Source organism: Babesia bigemina (assembly GCF_000981445.1).
Source record: "Babesia bigemina genome assembly Bbig001, chromosome : II".
NCBI classification, from domain to species: domain Eukaryota; phylum Apicomplexa; class Aconoidasida; order Piroplasmida; family Babesiidae; genus Babesia; species Babesia bigemina.
Window position 1 is genome coordinate 972687 of NC_027217.1, and position 19735 is coordinate 992421.

At 43.7% G+C, this 19735-nt stretch overlaps 5 protein-coding genes across 5 annotated transcripts; 4 read left to right on the forward strand and 1 right to left on the reverse strand.

Moving 5' to 3' along the window:
- Window positions 1-290: 290 nt before the first annotated feature.
- On the reverse strand, window positions 291-7715 carry BBBOND_0204290 (HEAT repeat family protein, putative; the record flags this gene model as incomplete). The annotated part of the gene is made up of 3 exons (XM_012912003.1): window positions 291-464; window positions 516-895; window positions 920-7715. The coding sequence occupies 3 exons, from the start codon at window positions 7713-7715 to the stop codon at window positions 291-293; spliced, it is 7350 nt and encodes a 2449-aa protein (XP_012767457.1).
- A 993-nt stretch (window positions 7716-8708) lies between these two features.
- On the forward strand, window positions 8709-14258 carry BBBOND_0204300 (membrane protein, putative; the record flags this gene model as incomplete). Its single annotated transcript, XM_012912004.1, has 1 exon — window positions 8709-14258. The coding sequence occupies one exon, from the start codon at window positions 8709-8711 to the stop codon at window positions 14256-14258; it is 5550 nt and encodes a 1849-aa protein (XP_012767458.1).
- Window positions 14259-14750: 492 nt separating this feature from the next.
- Window positions 14751-15140, forward strand: BBBOND_0204310 (hypothetical protein; the record flags this gene model as incomplete). The annotated part of the gene is made up of 2 exons (XM_012912005.1): window positions 14751-14868; window positions 14893-15140. The coding sequence occupies 2 exons, from the start codon at window positions 14751-14753 to the stop codon at window positions 15138-15140; spliced, it is 366 nt and encodes a 121-aa protein (XP_012767459.1).
- A 1023-nt stretch (window positions 15141-16163) lies between these two features.
- On the forward strand, window positions 16164-16944 carry BBBOND_0204320 (hypothetical protein; the record flags this gene model as incomplete). Its single annotated transcript, XM_012912006.1, has 2 exons — window positions 16164-16176; window positions 16232-16944. The coding sequence occupies 2 exons, from the start codon at window positions 16164-16166 to the stop codon at window positions 16942-16944; spliced, it is 726 nt and encodes a 241-aa protein (XP_012767460.1).
- A 1361-nt stretch (window positions 16945-18305) lies between these two features.
- On the forward strand, window positions 18306-19322 carry BBBOND_0204330 (hypothetical protein; the record flags this gene model as incomplete). The annotated part of the gene is made up of 1 exon (XM_012912007.1): window positions 18306-19322. The coding sequence occupies one exon, from the start codon at window positions 18306-18308 to the stop codon at window positions 19320-19322; it is 1017 nt and encodes a 338-aa protein (XP_012767461.1).
- Window positions 19323-19735: the final 413 nt, after the last annotated feature.

Here is a 19735-nt window from a genome sequence, read left to right on the forward strand (position 1 = left end):
GGAAATAGAACTAACTGATCAGGGCAACCTGGTGGAAACTGACACGAATAGAAACCGATCGACTGCAGTTGCGAATGAAAGAGTGGATAATCGGTTCTAAGAAATGGGTTTTATGTTGCAAATACGCGGTACATGGTAGACCTTTTGTGCATGTATCGTGAGCCCCTAGTAGGTACGAAAAGCGGCGCCGTAGACAGCCACATCAAGCACATCAGCACAATACCAGAAATGCGTGCATTCGTTAAACTAACAGCCTGTGTCAGTTAATTTACTAGCATTAAGTAAATATGTCACGCATCGCTGTCACTCAGCTGGTCGTTTTTGTTGCCCTTTACCAACACCCGTAGCGCATATTCGGACAATAATTTCGTAACTTTGTCCGACGGCGAATGCTGTTTCATAAATGACAGCATGTTGTCCATGTCATGCGATGGTCCAAGTAGCACCAGAAGCACCTTCTCAGCCTGCAAACAGATGAAGCAATGAAACGAATGGGTCGCCTAACCGCAACTTACCTCCAGCTTTACTAACGGAACGCCGTAAATCGCTTCGCTGATATACGCCAACTGCGAACCAAAATTGGGGACGTTCTGCTCAAAACGGAGTAGTCGCTTGTAAATTTGAAGTATCTGAGACTGCCCGCTAGGAGGCAGCTTTGCGCCTGGTGGTAGGATGCTCAGGTAAGACTTCACGAAGTCTCGAGCCAACGGAGATGATCGAGTCAGCTTCGATATTCGACAGAATATATTCAACGCACAGAGGTTCACACTTGGCATGTCCGATTTCAAACTCTGGCGCAACACGTCGACGAAATCCTTAGGCGTAGTCTGATAGAGCCTGGTGAAGCCTCTATCGCTTAAAACGATGGACGAAAGCGCAGACAATGCCGAGGTATCTGCATGAATTATGGCAAACAAACTGGGCAGCCAATCGGAGCCATAATCGCCCTCCAACTGAGCTGACAAACCTATGGCTTGACAAACCAATTGTTTGTCGGTACCGCTGCAATCTTGCAGCAATCTCAGTAATTCCTCAAATGGAGGGGTGGTAAGATTTGGTGGTGCACTCAATACCTCCGTGATGGCGTGCAACGAGGCCGTTTTTACCGTAGGCTTCCCCACCTTGTCAGAGGCCAGTTGGAGCAGGTCAGCAAGCACTGAATCAGATTTGTTTGGCGCCAATCTTACATATAGACGCAAAGTTGGGCCTATTAGCATGTTGACCTCGCTGTTGACGTCACTCAAACACTTGAAGAGCGCCGATTGCAACTGGTACAAAATAACGCGCACATGTGTCACTTCGCAGTGAAGCAGCGAGTGAATTGCCTCTAACAACGAGATCTTTAGCAGCGATGGGCACTTATCGTTGAGACACCGAATTATGGCGCCAATGGTTTTCAAAATAAACGGACCCATATGTTCAGTTCCGACTAGCTTGTGCAATGCGGTCACGCACTTAGCTGCTTCAATCTTCGCATTGGATTTTACCAGCCCCTTCTGTATAAGCGACATCATCAGCGGAAGAGTTGTAGTCAGCGACGTTTGTTGTACCTGGCCATTGGCAACGCCGAATGCACTGAAGTATTTCGAGAAGGCGCCGATCAAGTTATCCAGTTCTGCACGCCTCTCCGCACTCTTGATGAGCTGATCTAAAACCAAAATCGATGCTTCCATGGTACCGGGATCGGCGAAGATGTAACGGGACAATGAATCTGCCACATTCCCGTAATGGCTGTCAACATCACAGTCACGTAACTCCAGTACACGTGATACGAACACAATCAAAGTTGACTTTTTGGAGCCATCATTGGACCCAGCAGCCAAATCGTCCAACATCTCAATCAAAATGTGAATCAAACGCATAACTGACTCCGCCCTAACCAAGGAGACGAAAGCGGAAAAAGACGCCATGGTTTCCTTGGGGAATGCTCGGTAGTAGAGCAGCATCTGGCTAAGGCAGCGTGACAGGATGTTCTGCTGTGAAAAAACAACCTTCGTGCGTTTGGCGCATAGCATTCTTTCCAGAAGGGCCAGCCGGGTTACATCTAGTTCCGGATTTAGCACCTCCTGCAGAATAACACTGTAACACTCGGAATGAGACTCTATCAGCAGTGTTATGCCCACCAAATACGCATCCTTCTCATCTTTGGAGAATAGATCGCTTACCAAAGAAGGTAACACTTCTGATACAACCGCAGGGAAGTATCCAGCCAAGGTTGCAAGCGCCTTCGAAGCCTCGTGGCAAGAGCACGTTTTGCACAGGCATTCCTTTAAAAACTGCAATATACGGGGAAGGTGTTTCTCTATACCGGCCTTGCCATTGGATGCCAGGGATGCAATACCGATGCAGCGACCGCGGAAAGCGCCATCACAGTTAAGAATCGCTTCGATAAAATCATTAACAGTGTCGGAACCCAGGCGAGAGATTGCATCGGTTATGCATTCTCCAGCTTGTACCCTTGTATCTTCTTCATCATCATCCTGCTCTAACAGTTCTATCACGCTATGGAGCACGAGAGGGAAAATTGTGCGAAGGGATCGAGTAACATTCATGCCTTTCCAGATATCCATTGCCGTAGTTTTCACAGTAGGGTTCTGGTCGTAACGTCCGATATATAGCTCAACAGTCACTCTATTGTCCTCCTTCAGCGTATTCAGAAACTGCAGCAAAGGCAGTGCAATGTTACGTGTCTGCCATTCCTTCGACCGCGAGGCCAGCCGTAAATTGTTGAAAACGATATCTCTGCTGCTTTCATGGTACTTCTCTATTACCGTGCGAATGACGTTAGACGCCATATCCCGCACTCGTTCATCCTCGTCGCAAAGAATACCCATTACTCGCGACAGGATGGTATCAAGATTGGTTAGCATGTAATCATGGCAAGTGAGAGGTAGGTGTCTGAAAAGGGCCAAACAACCCTCACGCATCTGAGGGGTGCTGTCTCTAGAGTCCAATATTTTCAGCACCTTCGTGACAATGCCCTCTACGAAAACGTCATCAACAGCCCACAGGGCCTCCGCAAGACCAGCCGCTGCTGAACACCGCTCAAGGCTTGTTATAGACTCCATTAAACACTTCATGAGACGATTGATTAAATCAATCATGAGAACCTTGGATGTATCACAACCAAACCTTTTAAAAGCATTCGCGCAACAACCAATCGCTCTTGCAGCTTCTCGGCGAATTTCCGGAAGCGTATCCTTAAGATGGTCGGTCAAGTTAGGCATGAAAGTGGTGAAGAAAAGTTCCACTTCACGATAGCCGCCACAACGATAGACGAGCCATGAAGAGAATACAATTGCAGACTGTCGACACGAACCATTTCTTGACTTCAAAGAACGAGATAAAACGGGTTCCAACAGACCAAGCTCAACCACACCGATTGTTGCATGCGATTTTCCCTCATCATTTGGATGATTACGAGCATACTCATACAATGCCTGCATTGTTGAAAGGACATTCATATCCGAGGGATGGGATAATACTTTCAGTATGCTGCCCATAGTCGGGTAAAGGATGGATTCTGTTCCAGCCAGCCCAACAATAGAATCCAACACATGTTCGGCAGCGTCTTTTACAGCCTTCTGAGTGTCGGTTGTGCACGGTGAAACGACCTTAACAACGTCGCTCACATTTTTTATTATAACGGACTGCAGCTTCGAGTTTTTAATCACTTGCGACAAAAGACGCAGGCACCCCAACTTAATGTTAGAGGAGTACGTACCCAATGATTCGGTAATAATTGGCAATATGCTCTTAAATCCAACTGGAGTGAGTATACCAAGAACTGTGGCACACGTGTCTAAGCACACATCAAAGCTGTCGGGAAAACATCGGAGCAACGTTGAAAAAATGTCTTTCACGTACGGTTCAAATAGGCGTCCGAACTGGTTGGCCAGCTCTTTCACAAACAACAACTCCCTGGGCATGCCCTTTACGCGCAAAGACTCTTTAATCTTGGCTACTATATTATGCTTTTTGAGATAAAGAAGACCACCGCCCTTAAGCAAGGAAACGCACGGCACCGTGGCAAAATCGTTGTCGGAGACAGATGAGAGCAACATTGGAATCTTTGTGTTTAGCAAATCCTCTTCATCCTCAAGAGCGCATATTCTGGCCAGAGACGCAATAATCGCCGCGCTATTATATCCAGCCTCCGCCTTAGAAAATTCATTCTCAAAAGATAGAATTTTTAACAACAGTTCCAAATTCCACTTTACCTGAGAATCATACTTAATCTTCTCCTGTAGGTAGCCCATAAAAGTGGCACATACTCCTAGAGTCACAATATCCGATGCCGCGAGAAAACCAGAAGGCAGAGCGTCCAAAGCCTGAGGATACTTGTTGTCCATCCACGTTCTCATGTGAGCGATAAGTAGTCCTACAGATTGCGTTGGAACTGTCTTCGAAAGGGCCTTGCAACAATCCAGTGTCCTGTGTACGTGGGAGGAATCACCGGACATTAACACAAATCGATCGAAAATATCCGAATGAACCACATTTTCCGACAATATGCTGAAATAGCGAATCAGAACCACAATGAGTGAGCCACGGGCCATCCTGTCTATTTCCTGATAGCAAGCCTGAAAGGAGTCCATTACGTCATTGACTGAGTACAGCAAAAATACCTTCGGTGCCAAGTCCAGAAGTTCAGGATTACATTCAACATATTGAGGCAAAAGATCGATGATGTGCTTAACAGGGCATGATAATCCAGCTACATCAATCCCCATAATCATCAAATACTTGGCGATAGAGCCCAATGAATCTGGTCTGCGATCACGCACATAAAACGCTACAACCTCCCTCACCAGGCTCGTTGTGCTGGAGAGGCCTATCTTGCATATTGAAGTGATTCCCTCATGGTCGACCATGTACTTGACCGCCTCTTTGAGGGTCGCTATCATGGATGGATATAATGCCTCATTACGCAAATTCGCCGCAACTGCATCAATAATATTGCGTTGACCTATATCAACCCTATCTCCCAGGAACTTCAATATTACACGCAGGCAAGCCTCCTTGATGCTGATATTCGTATCGCAACTGCTCAGCACGTAGGTCGTTATCTCAGTGATGAGAATGCCGCTTTCTGTGCTCGTAACACACGAGTCACTCAAATCGTTAAGCGCAACGTTCAAATTGTCGTAATTAATGCGATAATCCTGCTCCGAATATATAGATTGAAGTATGAAGGAAATACGCCCTGCGGTGTTGGGAAGCACGCCAATAAGACACTGTTGACATAGCATATCCATAAACAGGGAAAAGGAACCACGCAACACACTCACTCCTAGCGCCATTTTACAGATAACCAGAAAATCACGTAGAAAGGCCTTCAAGTAATCACGTTTATGTGCCAATGCGCGGGATAGTGCATACAAGGTTGTATTAACTTTCTTAACAAGATGCGCTATCTCACGCCTTACAGCACACTGGTCCTTGTATCGCATCTCGTCCAATTGTTGTTTTGTAAGATTGCTAAACTTTTTCTTGTCGCTTTGGTGGATATTAGGTTGATATTGCCTTGAATCCTGGTACAGCTTGTCTGCAGGGGCGAGATATATCTCAAAGTCCTCCTTTTCAAAAGACCTTAGTTTATTCAACGTATTTTCTGCAGCCAATAACAATGAACGAATGAGTTCTGAGACGTCTGCATCTTGAAACGCCAAATAGTGATCCAAAATTAACGGCACTGTTCCCTCTTCCACGGAATGGTGCACAATACCGAAAACAGCGTTTTCGTCCAACGAAACGGGTGCCAGAACTCGTATCACTTTGCAAGGGCGTGAGTTTATAATGCGCGATAAATCTGAGCCGTTCGGGAACTCAGCCAAAGGACATCGAAGAAGAATGCAATGAACCAGAACAGTGAACAAATGCTTATCGCTGTTGTAACGCATCCAGGCATCTCGCAGCATGCGGATGGATTTCTTATACTTTAACTTGATTGAGGAATGTAAGATGGTGAGGAGCATGTTGTAAATGTGATGCTCTTGCAGCGTGCCATTAAAATCTTGAAGACGCCTTTCCACATGTTGTCGTGTGTAAACACATGCCAGCACTGGATGTTTCACATCATCCTTCTTATTACACAATTCTTCATACAAGTCTACCATTGTTGCATATAGCTGGCTGCCCGTAGTTTCGGTAACCGCCTCCACCATACTAGGAATATTTTTCATCCCCATCAGTGTTGATATTTTGCCATCCTGGGGAGTGATATCCTGTCTTTTTAATGCATTTTCGCACATAGACAGATGGCCAAGTGGATCACGGTTATTTATATGCATCGCTTCTAACACGTTAGACAACTTCATTTGTTCTGAAGCACGTGCAGCAGCAGTGGTAGAAGATTCCGGAAGGTAAGTTACATCATCGGGCTCCAGGTGCAACATTACAAACATTGCTTCGAACAAACAATTCTTGTATACTGGCTTGTCTTGACTGAACTGGATTAGAGTAGTCAAGTAGCCTTTCAACTTGGATGCCCCCTCAAATGTTCTCGGGCCGCCATGCATTTGATAAGCACCTGTAACGTACCTTAAACCGTAGAGGGTAGCAGAGACAATGGCGTCGTTTATTCTAACATCCTTCGTTTTCTGGTTTAACTTCTCTAACGGTTTCATCTGCTCCGACAAAATATCCATCAATAGGTTTTCAAAATCCGAGTCAGGGAGGAGCGCGAGCAGATGTCCAACTATTTGGATAAAGTATAATTGGACTGACTCCAAAGGGTGCGATTTTGCTATCCTCCTTATAGTCAACCTATACGACTCAACTACATTTGAAACTAGGGTTGCATCGATAGACTCCTCGAGCCTAATGGGTAACAGCAACAGTAATAGCTGTGCATTGATTTCCTGATTCGGGGCGCTCAGGCGGGAAGTCCCTGAGAAGCTGTCCAGAACACCTCGGAGATATTTAGCGAGGGGGCAATTGGAAGAACGAAATGCGGCCCCTGAGAACCAGTGGATCAATTCGCTTACTACCTGGCCATATGGTCCCTTGCGCTTCACCTCTTCATATGGCACCTTCTCAGCTCCAAAAATGGTTGTCCCGTCTTGCTGCATAAGGAACTGCTTAAGGTTCTCCGTTATATCAACTGCTCTACTCAAGGTGACGTGGGGCTTTAGGTATTTCTGTAGTGTGAAGAGAGTAAAAGCTACCCCTTTTTGCCCTCGTTTCAACAGCCTTAAAATGTCCGATGAAATGTAAGTCTCAAACTCTTCGCAAGTAATAGACTCAAGTAGATTTGCGATTAAACTAGCGAAGAAGGGTGACAAGACGAATTGCGAATCGGCAAGGAGCGTCTTAAGAACGGACAACTGTTCGACACGACACTCGGCATGTCGGACAAGTGCCAGATGAAACAAACCAACACCTTTCGATTGCAAAAGAGTGATTGGCTGGATCTCATCTTTGTGTATTGTCAAAAGGATTTTGAGTTTGTTCACGATGCTCCTAATGCGACGTTCCAGTTTCGGTACTAGGGTAAGGACCACCCTATGATACATGAACTTGTTGAAGGAACTGGCCACCTCCAGGGCATTATCGCGCACCGATAGCGTATATTCACCATCTCCGGGAGACTCACGCATCAAATGATCCACGAAGCCTTCAATAATACATAGGTCCGTCCGGCAAAGGACACCTGCGGATATGCGATACAGAGCGCGACGGAAACGCAGCTCATTTCCAGGAAGTTCACCCATCACGCATCCACCTGTATTAGCAATTAAAAAGGGGGTGTATAGCACTGGTACGTCCCCTAATGAAGACAATAACCGTATAGGCCATCCGTCTAAATAGTTTTGTTGAATGAAAACGTGATAAAGACCGACGTTGCGTATCGTACGTCATCCAGGTTTTAAAAATTACTTTACGTTGTAACCGTAGGGGATAATGTGTTGAAGTGGCGCATTTTATCAGCTAGAATTTCTCTCACCACAACGTAACATACACATCCGGGTCGTTACGTCCCAACATTCCAACTAATTATAACAACTAGCCTGTTATACAGGTTGCTATTAGTTACAGTTATGTGTAAGATAACCGTAACGAATGAATAGAACGCATGACATCGCGGCTCCAATAATAAATGTCAACAGACCGGTCACCTTTTTTGGCGATTAGACTGACTCTACAGTGGTGTAATGTGTACACATCGCACTTTAACGCATGGGATCAAGGTATTTATGACAAAATACTGTGTCTCCGCAGCGTTATATATGTAGAATCCACACTGGATATCAGATTAGGCAGTACTTCTACACCGTAAAGTTGCTATACTGTGATATATCGTCTATATAAGTTAATATAAGCTCCATACTGTAATGTGTAGTTACTCATTTAAGATTTGTGCATTATTTGGGCAAGGTTACCTTGTACCATAGTTGAGCTTAAATACACTCCAGTATTTCGCAATTCCTAGCATAAATTGGTCACTTAGGCATTTAATAAGTGCGTATAGATGTGCACTACGCCAAATATTGTGGTCGAACGACACGTAATGGAGCTGCTGTAAAACCGTGATGTCAGTCTGAAAGGTTAGGATCCCCTTCTTAATGGCCCATAAATCAACCTTCGATATTCGAAAGAGCAGATCTTATGTGATGTAATGATGTTACATTCACTATAAAAGCCCATTACTATTCCAAATTAGTAAAGACGCCAGAGATAGGCAACCATGTGACGGCGATTTTAAAATGAGGTTATTTGGTTCATTGAGGCGACGAAACATATGCTTTCTTGTTTTTTACTTACGTATCATAAACATAGGGTGCGAATGCTTCAATACGGAAGTTGATCGGAGCTTTGACTCACCGGATATATTAACTACAAGAGCATTAGGGGCGAAACAATGGTTCCAGTCACCCATCAAAATAAAGTGCTCATTTCAGACCGGTTTTCCATGCACTGTGTATCCACTTGATTATCAGGATGCTTCAAATCTCACATTGCTATGTATTAGCGAGAAAGCTAAAAATGGAGCTGTTTTGACCTTGAACTTTTCGTGTCAAAACTATGCCCCATGGAAACGCCTCAGCAATTTATATTGTTCTGTGTACAAGGTCTCAACTTCAACTAAGTCATTGACAACTTTCATCGACCTTCTACCTGGCGTCCCCGAAGAAATTGCATTATGCTTGCACCGATTAGAAGAAAACAAAGAGAAGACCGTGTCGTGTAAATCGATCAAAATAATATTTTTCGTCGAGCACTTCGCTATTAAAGGAAGTATATATTACCTTTTAAAACATACGTGGAAACAGATGATGCAGATAGGGAATTCAAAACACGCCAATAAGAAAACTCAAATAGGCATCCTTAAAAGGCAAACAATAAAACAGAAATCCGACATTACATCCACACGTATGGAAAAGGACGTCGATTGTGTGATTAGTGAGAGTAGCGCCCGTATTTGTGATATTGAGGTGGTTGGCAATGCAACACTAAGTTATGCTTTTGATCCTATCCATTCATTACTGTGGATACAGGTTAGTGCTACTCATTATAATGGTACAAAAGCATTGCTTATGAAGATACACAACAGAGAAACCATCCATGGGGTGAAAAGGAAAATTATCATATTTTTAGACGGGGTAAGGCTTGGTGCATTGCCAATGGAGATAGACATCTCTAAATACATTAGTGACAGCATAGAAGATGGAAGAGAATGTCGTTCCATATCTCTCAGCACATTAAATGAAGAATCTGGTCGGACCAATTTTATTCAGATCCGTTTAGTTAAAGGTGATGCGATTAACAATCAAATGGCGACCATTCACGTCAACAGCAGTGAGGCAAGATTTATGAAAATAGAAGGATCAAATTATACAGGTTTAGTGTACGAAAGGGACTACAGTAATAGGAAACCCTGCCTGCATATAATCAGGGACATGATCACGGAGATGAGCATACTAATAAATAGCAGCAAGCCGGCAGTCGTAACTCTATCTAGAACCAGTGATAAAGTGGAAGCGTTTTTAAACGGCATCAAAGTTAAATCTAGAGAGTACCCTATACTTATGGGTAGTGGAAAATTTGTGGTACTTCTGAGGGATTCATATTATCAAAAGACCATTCGGCTCTCATATACATCCGTCACCAATTATTGCAACATATCTTGTGTAACATGGTGTTTCTACATATATAGCCATCTGATGTTAGGTGGTACGAGTGGTTTTGTGGATTCATTGGTCACCTACAAATTTTCATCTTTCCTCTTTAACATGGACGATGTCGTTTTATGGGGACGGTTTTTGGTTCGTCCGATGTTGTTGTTCGTAAAGGATATGTACACTACCAGTGCTTTTGCCGAATTGCTTTTGCTTAACCTCGTTGGATTATGTTGTATTGTTGCCGTAGTAACACTTCGTTGCTTCAGAGTTGTTAACATTCGTTGTCGATATAAAAAATACTTGTCACTTCTGGGGATGCTTTGCGGTCTCATCTGTGTATCTGTTGCAACGGTACATTCAAGGGTGTTCGCTGAGGAGGTAGGAGGCATTTATATTTTAGGGTATCATTTGCCCTATAAGTTTTTAAGACTTGCGTCGCTAGCCGGTTTGATAACGTACACCGCCAGTACATTTTGGCTTCTATTCGCTGCTGTGGGTTTATCTTCAGTTCATACGCGTATATCGTGTAGCCAGTTTCCCCATCTAAGACAACAGCTTATGGAAAGTCGGAAAGGCACGGCTGGTTATGAATACTTCATAGAAGGTGGAAAACTTTACAAGTTGTATTACAACCTAATGCAGAGTAGAATGCCAGTCGATGACCTCTCATCTGGTAGAAATTCATTTGAGATGGAGGTAACAAAGGTTGCTTCGGTCACCTTAAATGGAAACCATTCGGGAAGCATGGCACCGTTGTTTACGATTAACAAAGTTTTTAAAGAATATGAAGATATGCCTCTGACCAGCCTAATTACACTGAGAGATCTGGAGGCGATGTCTCTGATGAGAAAAAAAGTTAGAGTGTGGTGTCAGACAAAGAAAAATGGGAAATATATAAATGGCGAAGATGCTATTGACTCGCTGTATATGTGTATGACGATGGTCGATTGTTGTTTTGCTATATTTGCATTGATGTCGGCTAGGATCCTAATCCACGGAATTACACTGGTAGTATGCCACCTGACATTTAAGATAGCCATCATCATGGTCGCCTTCTACCTCAGGTATAACCAAGTCAAGTACCTAATGCATAAAGAAGCAATAGAAGAATCAATTCCATTGCAAAAAATGGTGAAAGGTGACATCCTGCTGCTTGGGCTGGTCAACAAGTGCGTTAGGATTGTAGTTTTGATTGTCTTATTTGTAATACAAAATATTTATAAAGGCGTTAAAACTCCAACATTAATCGCCATTATAAAATGCTGTTTGATCAGTTGCGCATTTGCCACAAATTTTCCTGACTTCCGCGTGTGCTTATCCGATGGGTTTAAGCTCTTACCCAAGGCGGCGCTGACATGTTACTACTATGTCGTATCCGTATATAGGTTTTTCAAGTGCAGATACCGTTACAAGCTGTTCTGTTACTCAAAACGTTCTGAGGTCTTCCGATCTTCTGTTGCAGGCAAAAGTATAGGCATACGGAGTATGAGATCTCATTCAAGTTCACAAGCTATACCAGTTTGTATCCTTGATTTGCGCGTCTTAGATCAGTTCAAAAACATATATCGATTCAGACGCCCGAGAATTGTGTTAAAAAACGTCTTTTTTCATCCATCGGTGATAGCTCACTTCGGAGACTTCATCCCCACTTTTGAAATTAATGGTGCCGAAAAAGATGGAGTGCACAATGTTTGCGGTGGTGAAAGGACGCACAGTGAGGGGTTTCCTATGCACAATACTACAGAACTTGAACCTAAACAGTCGCCTGTAAAGTCGATGTTCGATGGACTGGAGACCTTAGGGTATGATTTCGGACACGTGCTGCCCCAACAAATAAGCAATGTGGGGCTTATCGACCAAAAACTAGATGGTAAAAATCATGGGTCCTTATCATCTGCTCTATCAGAAGAACGCGCTTTACATATTGTACATGATAACAAAACTGAAAGGCATGGATTTTGTTTTAAGCATCGTGTACCATTATTTCAACGACTATTTGCGGTCATAGAGTGGCGCCCCACGATTCAATCCTGTATATCCACGACACTGAAGAAATGCCATGATACAATACAGGATAACACATCTAGACTAGTGAATGTCTACATCGGTATCGGGTCGCTCAGCACCGTCCCACCAGCACGCAGTACCGACATGCTAAATTACGTTAAATATGATTCTCACCACAACGTATTGACGATTTCTGACCATTTCATAATTCCTACGGAACACTACACTATACGAGGAATGGTTCGTGGCAACCACATTCCTATCTCCACATCCATAATTTATCACACGTCTTGCGTGGAAAACGGGGAAATAACTTTTGATTCTATTCAAGAGATTGATGACAAGATGGCTATTAGAGTGACGGAGAAACCATCAATGGAGAGTTCGGCTTTACTTCCCAGCGATCTCACTATTGACCATAACATCAATACCAACAGGGTTAAATTAGGCAACTCTATTTTCAAAGCAAATCGAGACTATATTATTACATACCAAACAGAGGCTCTAGACCAACACACATGTTTCATCTATATTGGCCCAGCAGAAAGACACTTTAAGGAAATTGTGACGCCAGTTACAATGTCACCACAAAGTAGCTATGATTTTGTAATCATAGACAAGACAGGATCAAGCCATACAATATATGCTGTAAAATATGAACAAATGACAAACACCAAGCATATATTCGGAATGAAATCCAAGGTGATAAACACTGTTGAGAAAATTGAGTTGGATTACCCCGGTATAGGTAGGGGTCATTATAGCGGCTATAAATTTCATATCACCGATGTCATTGACGATGGATACGGATCGGATACGCCATCAACAATATCCCGCATGTTACGTGTCAAACCGTGCCAGTATATTTTGGGTGATAACATGAGCTTCTTAGTACCCATCACCGTTGTTTGTAGAGTTCCATCGCAGGCAGAGGAAGATACCTTTCGTGTCGTACCCCATTACGACGTATTGCAACGTGACATAGAATGCCGTATCAATGATTTAAATATAGCCTTACAGGTTCTTCAATTCCACTTGAAACTTGCAACCAGTAACGAGACGTACGGAGATAAATCCATTTTACAATATACTGAAAATCGGAAACAAGTTATACAAAACATTTGTAGATACCCAGAAGAAAAGGACATGAGACAACTGTACTCTGATTCATGTCAAGACCCTGATGAGATTTTCGAGAAGGTTTTAGCTTCCCTATTTTACGATGATGCACTTGAAGATTTCTGGTTACAGTTGAATAATCAAAATCATATGGACAATGGCCTGCTCTCTTCACTTCGCATCATACTTCATTGCTGCATAGACCAACTAAATGAAGCGGCGGGTATTCTGATGCAACAAGACGCGTTGACCAAAGACGTTACACTTCGAATGGAAATGCAAAAGTTCGATTCACTGGTTTCTCAAGGAATGACTGTAGAGGATGCAAAATCATTGTTAGACAACAGTGAGCAGTTTGAATATTTTTTGCAAATTCCTTTTGTTCTAAGATTGCATGATATTCATTCCCGTGTGGATGTCAATCAGGAAGTAACGAGGATGATGTATGAAGTAAAGCAATTTTGCGATAACTCAAAAAGGCCATTTTTGCACCACAGGAGTTTCATTAGAGATTGTCTGACACAACAACTAGTTTCCAACGTCAATTTGGCAGAAATGTGTGAAGGGTTTAGCCATATATTATTGCCCAGCACTAAATCTGCAGATTTATCAGTAAGCAATATATACTGCTTTGCGCTTGCTACTTCATCAGGAAACTTTGAAAGTAATTCATCGGCTCTATGGATACCGTGCTTTATTTCTTTAAAAAAAGGCTTGCTGCGTGTTGATCCTTCAGATAGGATTAAGGAAGATGAGCGAATTGGTAATTACTTGGAATCTGTAATATGTTCAATGAAATGCTCCATATGTACGGACACCATCGAGGTGGCGGGGGGTTTGCATGTTAGTGATGAACAAATTCAAGTTGTGGCCCATGTCGTTGAATGCACAAATACCAACTGTAAGGTATCAGAATATTCGATAGTTGACAACGGCGCAGTAATATTCCGGTGTCATCGATCAATGAAGGGCGTATGGCAAAGCATATCAAACGCCTTCCCCGGATGATAATTAGTCATGAAGTAAAACATTGTTTATCTAGCCTACTCTGGAGCCATCGTGTCGAGTCTCTAAATTTAGTTGACCACGCTTCTACAAATGCCTGATTAAAGCTGCTGCCAATAATGATATTTACTATTATGATTATGTTCTCTCATTTTATAATGTGCCATGTGGCTACGTGCCTAGGGCCGGTTTTCGGTTTCGCGGGTCACCTCCTCACGCTGTCGTTACTAGTTGCTGCCTTCATGTCCTGCTTATAACGAAGATCAGTTGTCCCATCCGTGATAGCATCCATCCTGTGGGCGCGAAGGCCGTTGATGATCTCGCAATGGTTCCTGCAAACTATTTCGCACATCAGAGAGGGTATATATTTGCACCATGCCGAATGGTCGATCTCTCTCAACTTAAACCACGTCACCTAATCTTCATACCGCACCAACTCCTAAGCAATACACTTGGCATGTCGTTGAGATACACTTCGAAACCACTGACCCCTACATGCAAAGCTGCGGCGTCACATACCCATCAGATGAGTTGTTCAAGCCCGAGACACCTAAACTCTACTATGCTGACGGGGGGCCTCAGTTCGGTAGGGAGATAGTTCTTATGATCGCAGGTGAGGTAGCGTCCTGATGCCCAGCACCGTACGTCCTGGACCCACCCAACTGCTTCGACCAGGTCTCCGTGAACGGTGAACTGAAGGACCTTAGCGAAATGAGCAAGTCGCTGATTGCATCAGCATCCGACCACTTCGTCATCTTGAAGTTCAACAGCGAACTCATTGGACCATACGAGACCCTGCGCTATATGCCGCCACTTGAATGCCGATGCGTCACCAAGGTTGTCGTCCTGTCTGCCATCCAAATCGAGAACTACTACTCCAAGTAACAAGTAGCTCAGATGTAGTAAATCTTTTTGTCAATGACAGAGTTTAATTGTCATAGTCCATGTTTGTCACTTGTTGGTTTGTGTCTCCAGTAGCAGCATGACTTTCGGTTAGAATGTGGTATTTGCTGTTTCCAATTCCAAGACACATTCTTGTGTTGAAATAACTGTTTATTCTTGCATGAGTCCTCGTAAGTTAGACCAATGACGTATATCGTAATCACGTACAACTATACCATGGCATTTCATTTTGAACTGCCTTAATGGGGAAGATGGGATTTGCCGGTCTACACATAGTCCAAGAAGTCATAAGATTTGCAGTGCCATTAATACACGAATATGGATAGCGCCAGATACATGTAACTATAGTTCAAAAGGTACAATGGTGTTATTGACCGACTGCATTGTCAGTGCCTGTCCACAGTAGACCATCGGTGGGAAGTAGAACAAGTATGGCTTCATCTGCCCGTAATATCTTTAAATCATACCTCATTGTACAATATCCAAGAATAGAGTGAATTAAAGTGAAGATTTCCAAGTGAGCCTTTCAAGGCGACACCGGGCCCACCCACAGCCTGCACCGTGATGGGCTAGGCGAGGTAGAAGTACGAGGCTATCCACGATGGGATATTACGCGTCATAAACATGTCAATATGGTCCGACTAAGGTAAATATCAGGCAACTTGGAAATACGCCCGACACCCCTTGGCTCAACAAGAGGCCCGACCTTTCGGGTTGGAACGTGAGGCATTGCACTGGATTGGCTAGCTTCATCTGAACAGCACGATTAAACGCATAACAAATCTCAGAGATGCTGTTATATGTGTCAATCGATGGTGTTCCGTAGCCAATTCAGCTGGTGGGTGCCGTCGGCCTGATGTCATTGTGCTAACAGGTGGGGGCATGTATCGTGGTAGTCTAGGCAGTTGTGCCGAAACTTTCTAAGATACTGCAATTTTAACACTACTTAACACTTTGAACCAACGATTGTGGAATGTAGGAGCCAGCAAGATATTTTCTCAGCGAATGGTGGGGGAAAGTTCGTAATAGATAGATGTCCAGTTAGGGTTTGCATTTTGTAAAATGCTCATCAGGGGATCTCATTGGAAGCTGTGACTCCAACTTCAAGACTCACCCCTTCGACCCGTGCAACCTGTGCCGCAAGAGCCGGATCAGGATGGGATTTAAGAAGAGAGATTTGCCTAAGACGTCGCAACTGGGCAGTGTCATTTCCTCCATCCTCACTTTCTGCTGCGGCGGTAGTGATCCCCTGTTGACATTGGCCTCCTACCTCAACTGCCTCACCGGGCGGACTCCAAGGACGACAGGGGAGCTGGTCTCGTTCTTTCACGATTTTGGCATAGAGTTGCACGGTTATGCTTTGAAGTCGTTGTCTCCACTGTGTATCTCTCTTTCCGCTTCACATCCCAACAGTCCCGAATGGGACCGTCTTGATGGCACCGGCCTAGATACTGTCTGTCGCATCCGTGGTTCCGAGTCTCTCAACTCAACGCATGACCATCTGAAAAGTCTACCTAAACAATTTGGAGACAACTTGGATCATTTACATCGCCATCCACAATTGTTGCCAACTATCTACCATTCGCATGCCCTCTACCCCCTCGTCTTTGACTACACGATTTTTCACTTCTTGAATGTTCTGCCATGTTCCCAATTGTTTCGACTACCAACGCGTTTCACTTCATCCACGTCACGACAATACTCGTTCACTGGAAGAGGATACTCCCACCTTGCTACGACATCGACTGCTTCAATGACCCCATGGGCAAACATTGTTACATCGTAATTATCGCATTTATGTAATCACAGGTTGTTATATGATGGAATGCAGTGCAGCAGTGATTAAATGTGCTGCTGAGGCGTATGCAGCGGGATGTGTAATAGATTCATGAAACTGTCGTATATACAACTGTGATTACACACCTATGCCACCTCCATGGCAACACTAAGGTAATGTAATAAAATAATTCATGGCATAATTAATTCGTGAGTAAGATAGATTATAACCCGTGCCTATAGCTCGGGAGCGCCATGCTGGGTTTGGGAATGGGCAATCATCCGGGTGGGTGTACAAAATTTGTATACTTGTTTGGGTTGCTATAAGCGACGTTTTGCGTCTTCATACGAATTTTTGTAAAGCTGCGTCTCGATTCAGTGTCGTAGATCACAGAGGCATGTGTTAGCGCATTAGCATTGTAGACATACGGTTGGAAGTTGTTGGACCGAACTGGCGGAATCACCTTCCGTTAGAATTCATATCAGCCATATTGGCATAAAGTAACATTGTATGGGAACGTGGGCAACCGAAGCTCAAGACTTCGGGCGCTCAGGGCGACAACAAAACTCAGGATTCTTTCAGGCTGATTCGCCTTGGCGTGGAGCCACAGGGTTTGAAACAAAGCATCTGCAAATTAAGGTTTTACATTAGGTGCTCGAAACAAGGCATTATTTTACAAGCTATGAAATGCCGGGATATTCACATACAACGTCAGCCTCGTACACACTAGTTTCATACACGGCAGTGCGCTGGATTCCATAGCAACCACATATCACAGTTGACATCAAGAGTGGCTTGAGAAGAAGGTGATCACATATCATAGCGTGCAGTCCTTATGTGTCAGTATGCATTCGCAATCAAAGTTGCTGCAAGCACTGAAAGCAATAAACAATTACGCCAATCACGGAAGGCGGTAGAAGCAGTGTATACATGCCTCATCAGGTGACTGCTGTCTTGATAATAAGAAGGCACTATTAGACTATATTAACGCTGCGAAAAGCTATTTGCAACCCATGGTAACACTTTAACCTTCAACGTCTGTTAAAACTTGCAACGACACTTATAAGCCTAGTATGGGCGACTAGTGCCGCATATATACGCTTAAAATGACTCGCGATAGTTGTACTGCATGCCGCGTCAATGGTATCGAGATCGAAGAGCTGGGACATCTGTGTAGTTCCTTCCTTTACCATAGGTATCTTTGGCCTATCTTAATCTTTCTAAATTTAAATTAGAAGCCTATTTATTAGGTTTAAGCTGCACTTTTGCATTGCGTATTGTCGAAGACAACTCGTCTGTTTGCAACCTGGCCTGCAAATGGACCAATCCATACAGGAGTAGTAGCTGCATAGTTTAACTCATTTTTCAAAATGGTGTACACTTCGTTGACTGAAGCTCCTCATAACCTCAAGGAGGGTATTGACTGGTTAATGGCTCTTAAGGGAACTAGTGACGAGAACAACTTAATGCATATGGTTGGCACAATTCACCATCTATTCTCAGATCACTCTGCTGGAAATAATCCGTTGCCGTCTCTCGATAAAATTAAGAGCATTTCTAAGGAATTTCTAGAGAAGCCGGAGCTGAGAGATAATATGTTAGTGAGAATATTGCTGAGTAGATTCTATACTCCGGCTAGTGCCGCAAATACAGGGTCTAGGCACTATTGGCATAGACAATTTAATGAGTATGGACGCGTCGTAGGAGTCAAGGGGGCCGAACCTGAATACATCAAAGACTGCTTAAGCAATGTTATGGATGGTTTTGGGAAGCTCTTGGATGATATCAAAACCCCTGACCAGTACGAGTCTTCTTACAGCTCAGAAGCGACGTGGGAGGCATCATGCGCAAAAAATCCTGAAGCTTGCGCTGTAGTTCTCGTGGGTATTGCCCCAATGTTGTACGCAGGTTTAATATCTTTATGGGGTACAACCGAATCTAAAACTGGAGAGTTCCACCGGTACGCGGGATCAAGGAGCTTTGGGGAGGTGCTGAGAGCCTTGGGTTACGTACAGCCTCAATGCCGCTCTGATATAAATGGCTCAGAGATATTCAAGAATTTTAAAGGGTTGGATGACGATTTACTACATAATACGTATGATCTTGCCGGATTTGACGTTTTCTATGGATCGAAAACGCCAGTGCCTGAGAAAGCTGAACCTTCTGCAGAATCTACGTTACGTGCAAAAGTTCGCAAGTTCTACATGGGCAGCAGGGAAGTATACGGAATACCAGGGGTTGACGTTGACATGGGTTTGGTGAATGCCTGGAATTCTAAAACATATCATAATAAGCGTCCCAAAATCTCTACTGCTTCCGCCACAGGCAACTTCCAGTCTCCTGGTGCGCCCACAGTGGCGAACATGGACGCTGCTAGCCCATTTTAATGCATATCATGTTTATTCATGTAGCTAAGGACTCTTTCTTTCAATAAGTTTGTTAATTATACGTTGATGTATACTCCTCCATTGTAGTGTCTACAGCCCATTGTCAAGATGATAACCGATCTACCTAGTAAACAACCTTGTACATATCGTATTAAAAATGTAGTCAGCGTATTAGTGGCCGAGATGTAGGAATAACTGCTGTAACCCCGTCATCCCGGAAAGCGCTAGAAATGTTTGATACTCCATCTGGGTTTTTGAGGAGTGCAATCGCCAACGTGCCAATTGCAATTATCAACCAAGACATTTTTCAGGGACACATAGATACACATGTCAAGTGGGAGGACCTGATGGAGATGGATTTCAACTGTAGGACTTTTCAATTTGTTGTCCTATGTGATCAGTGACATTAAATC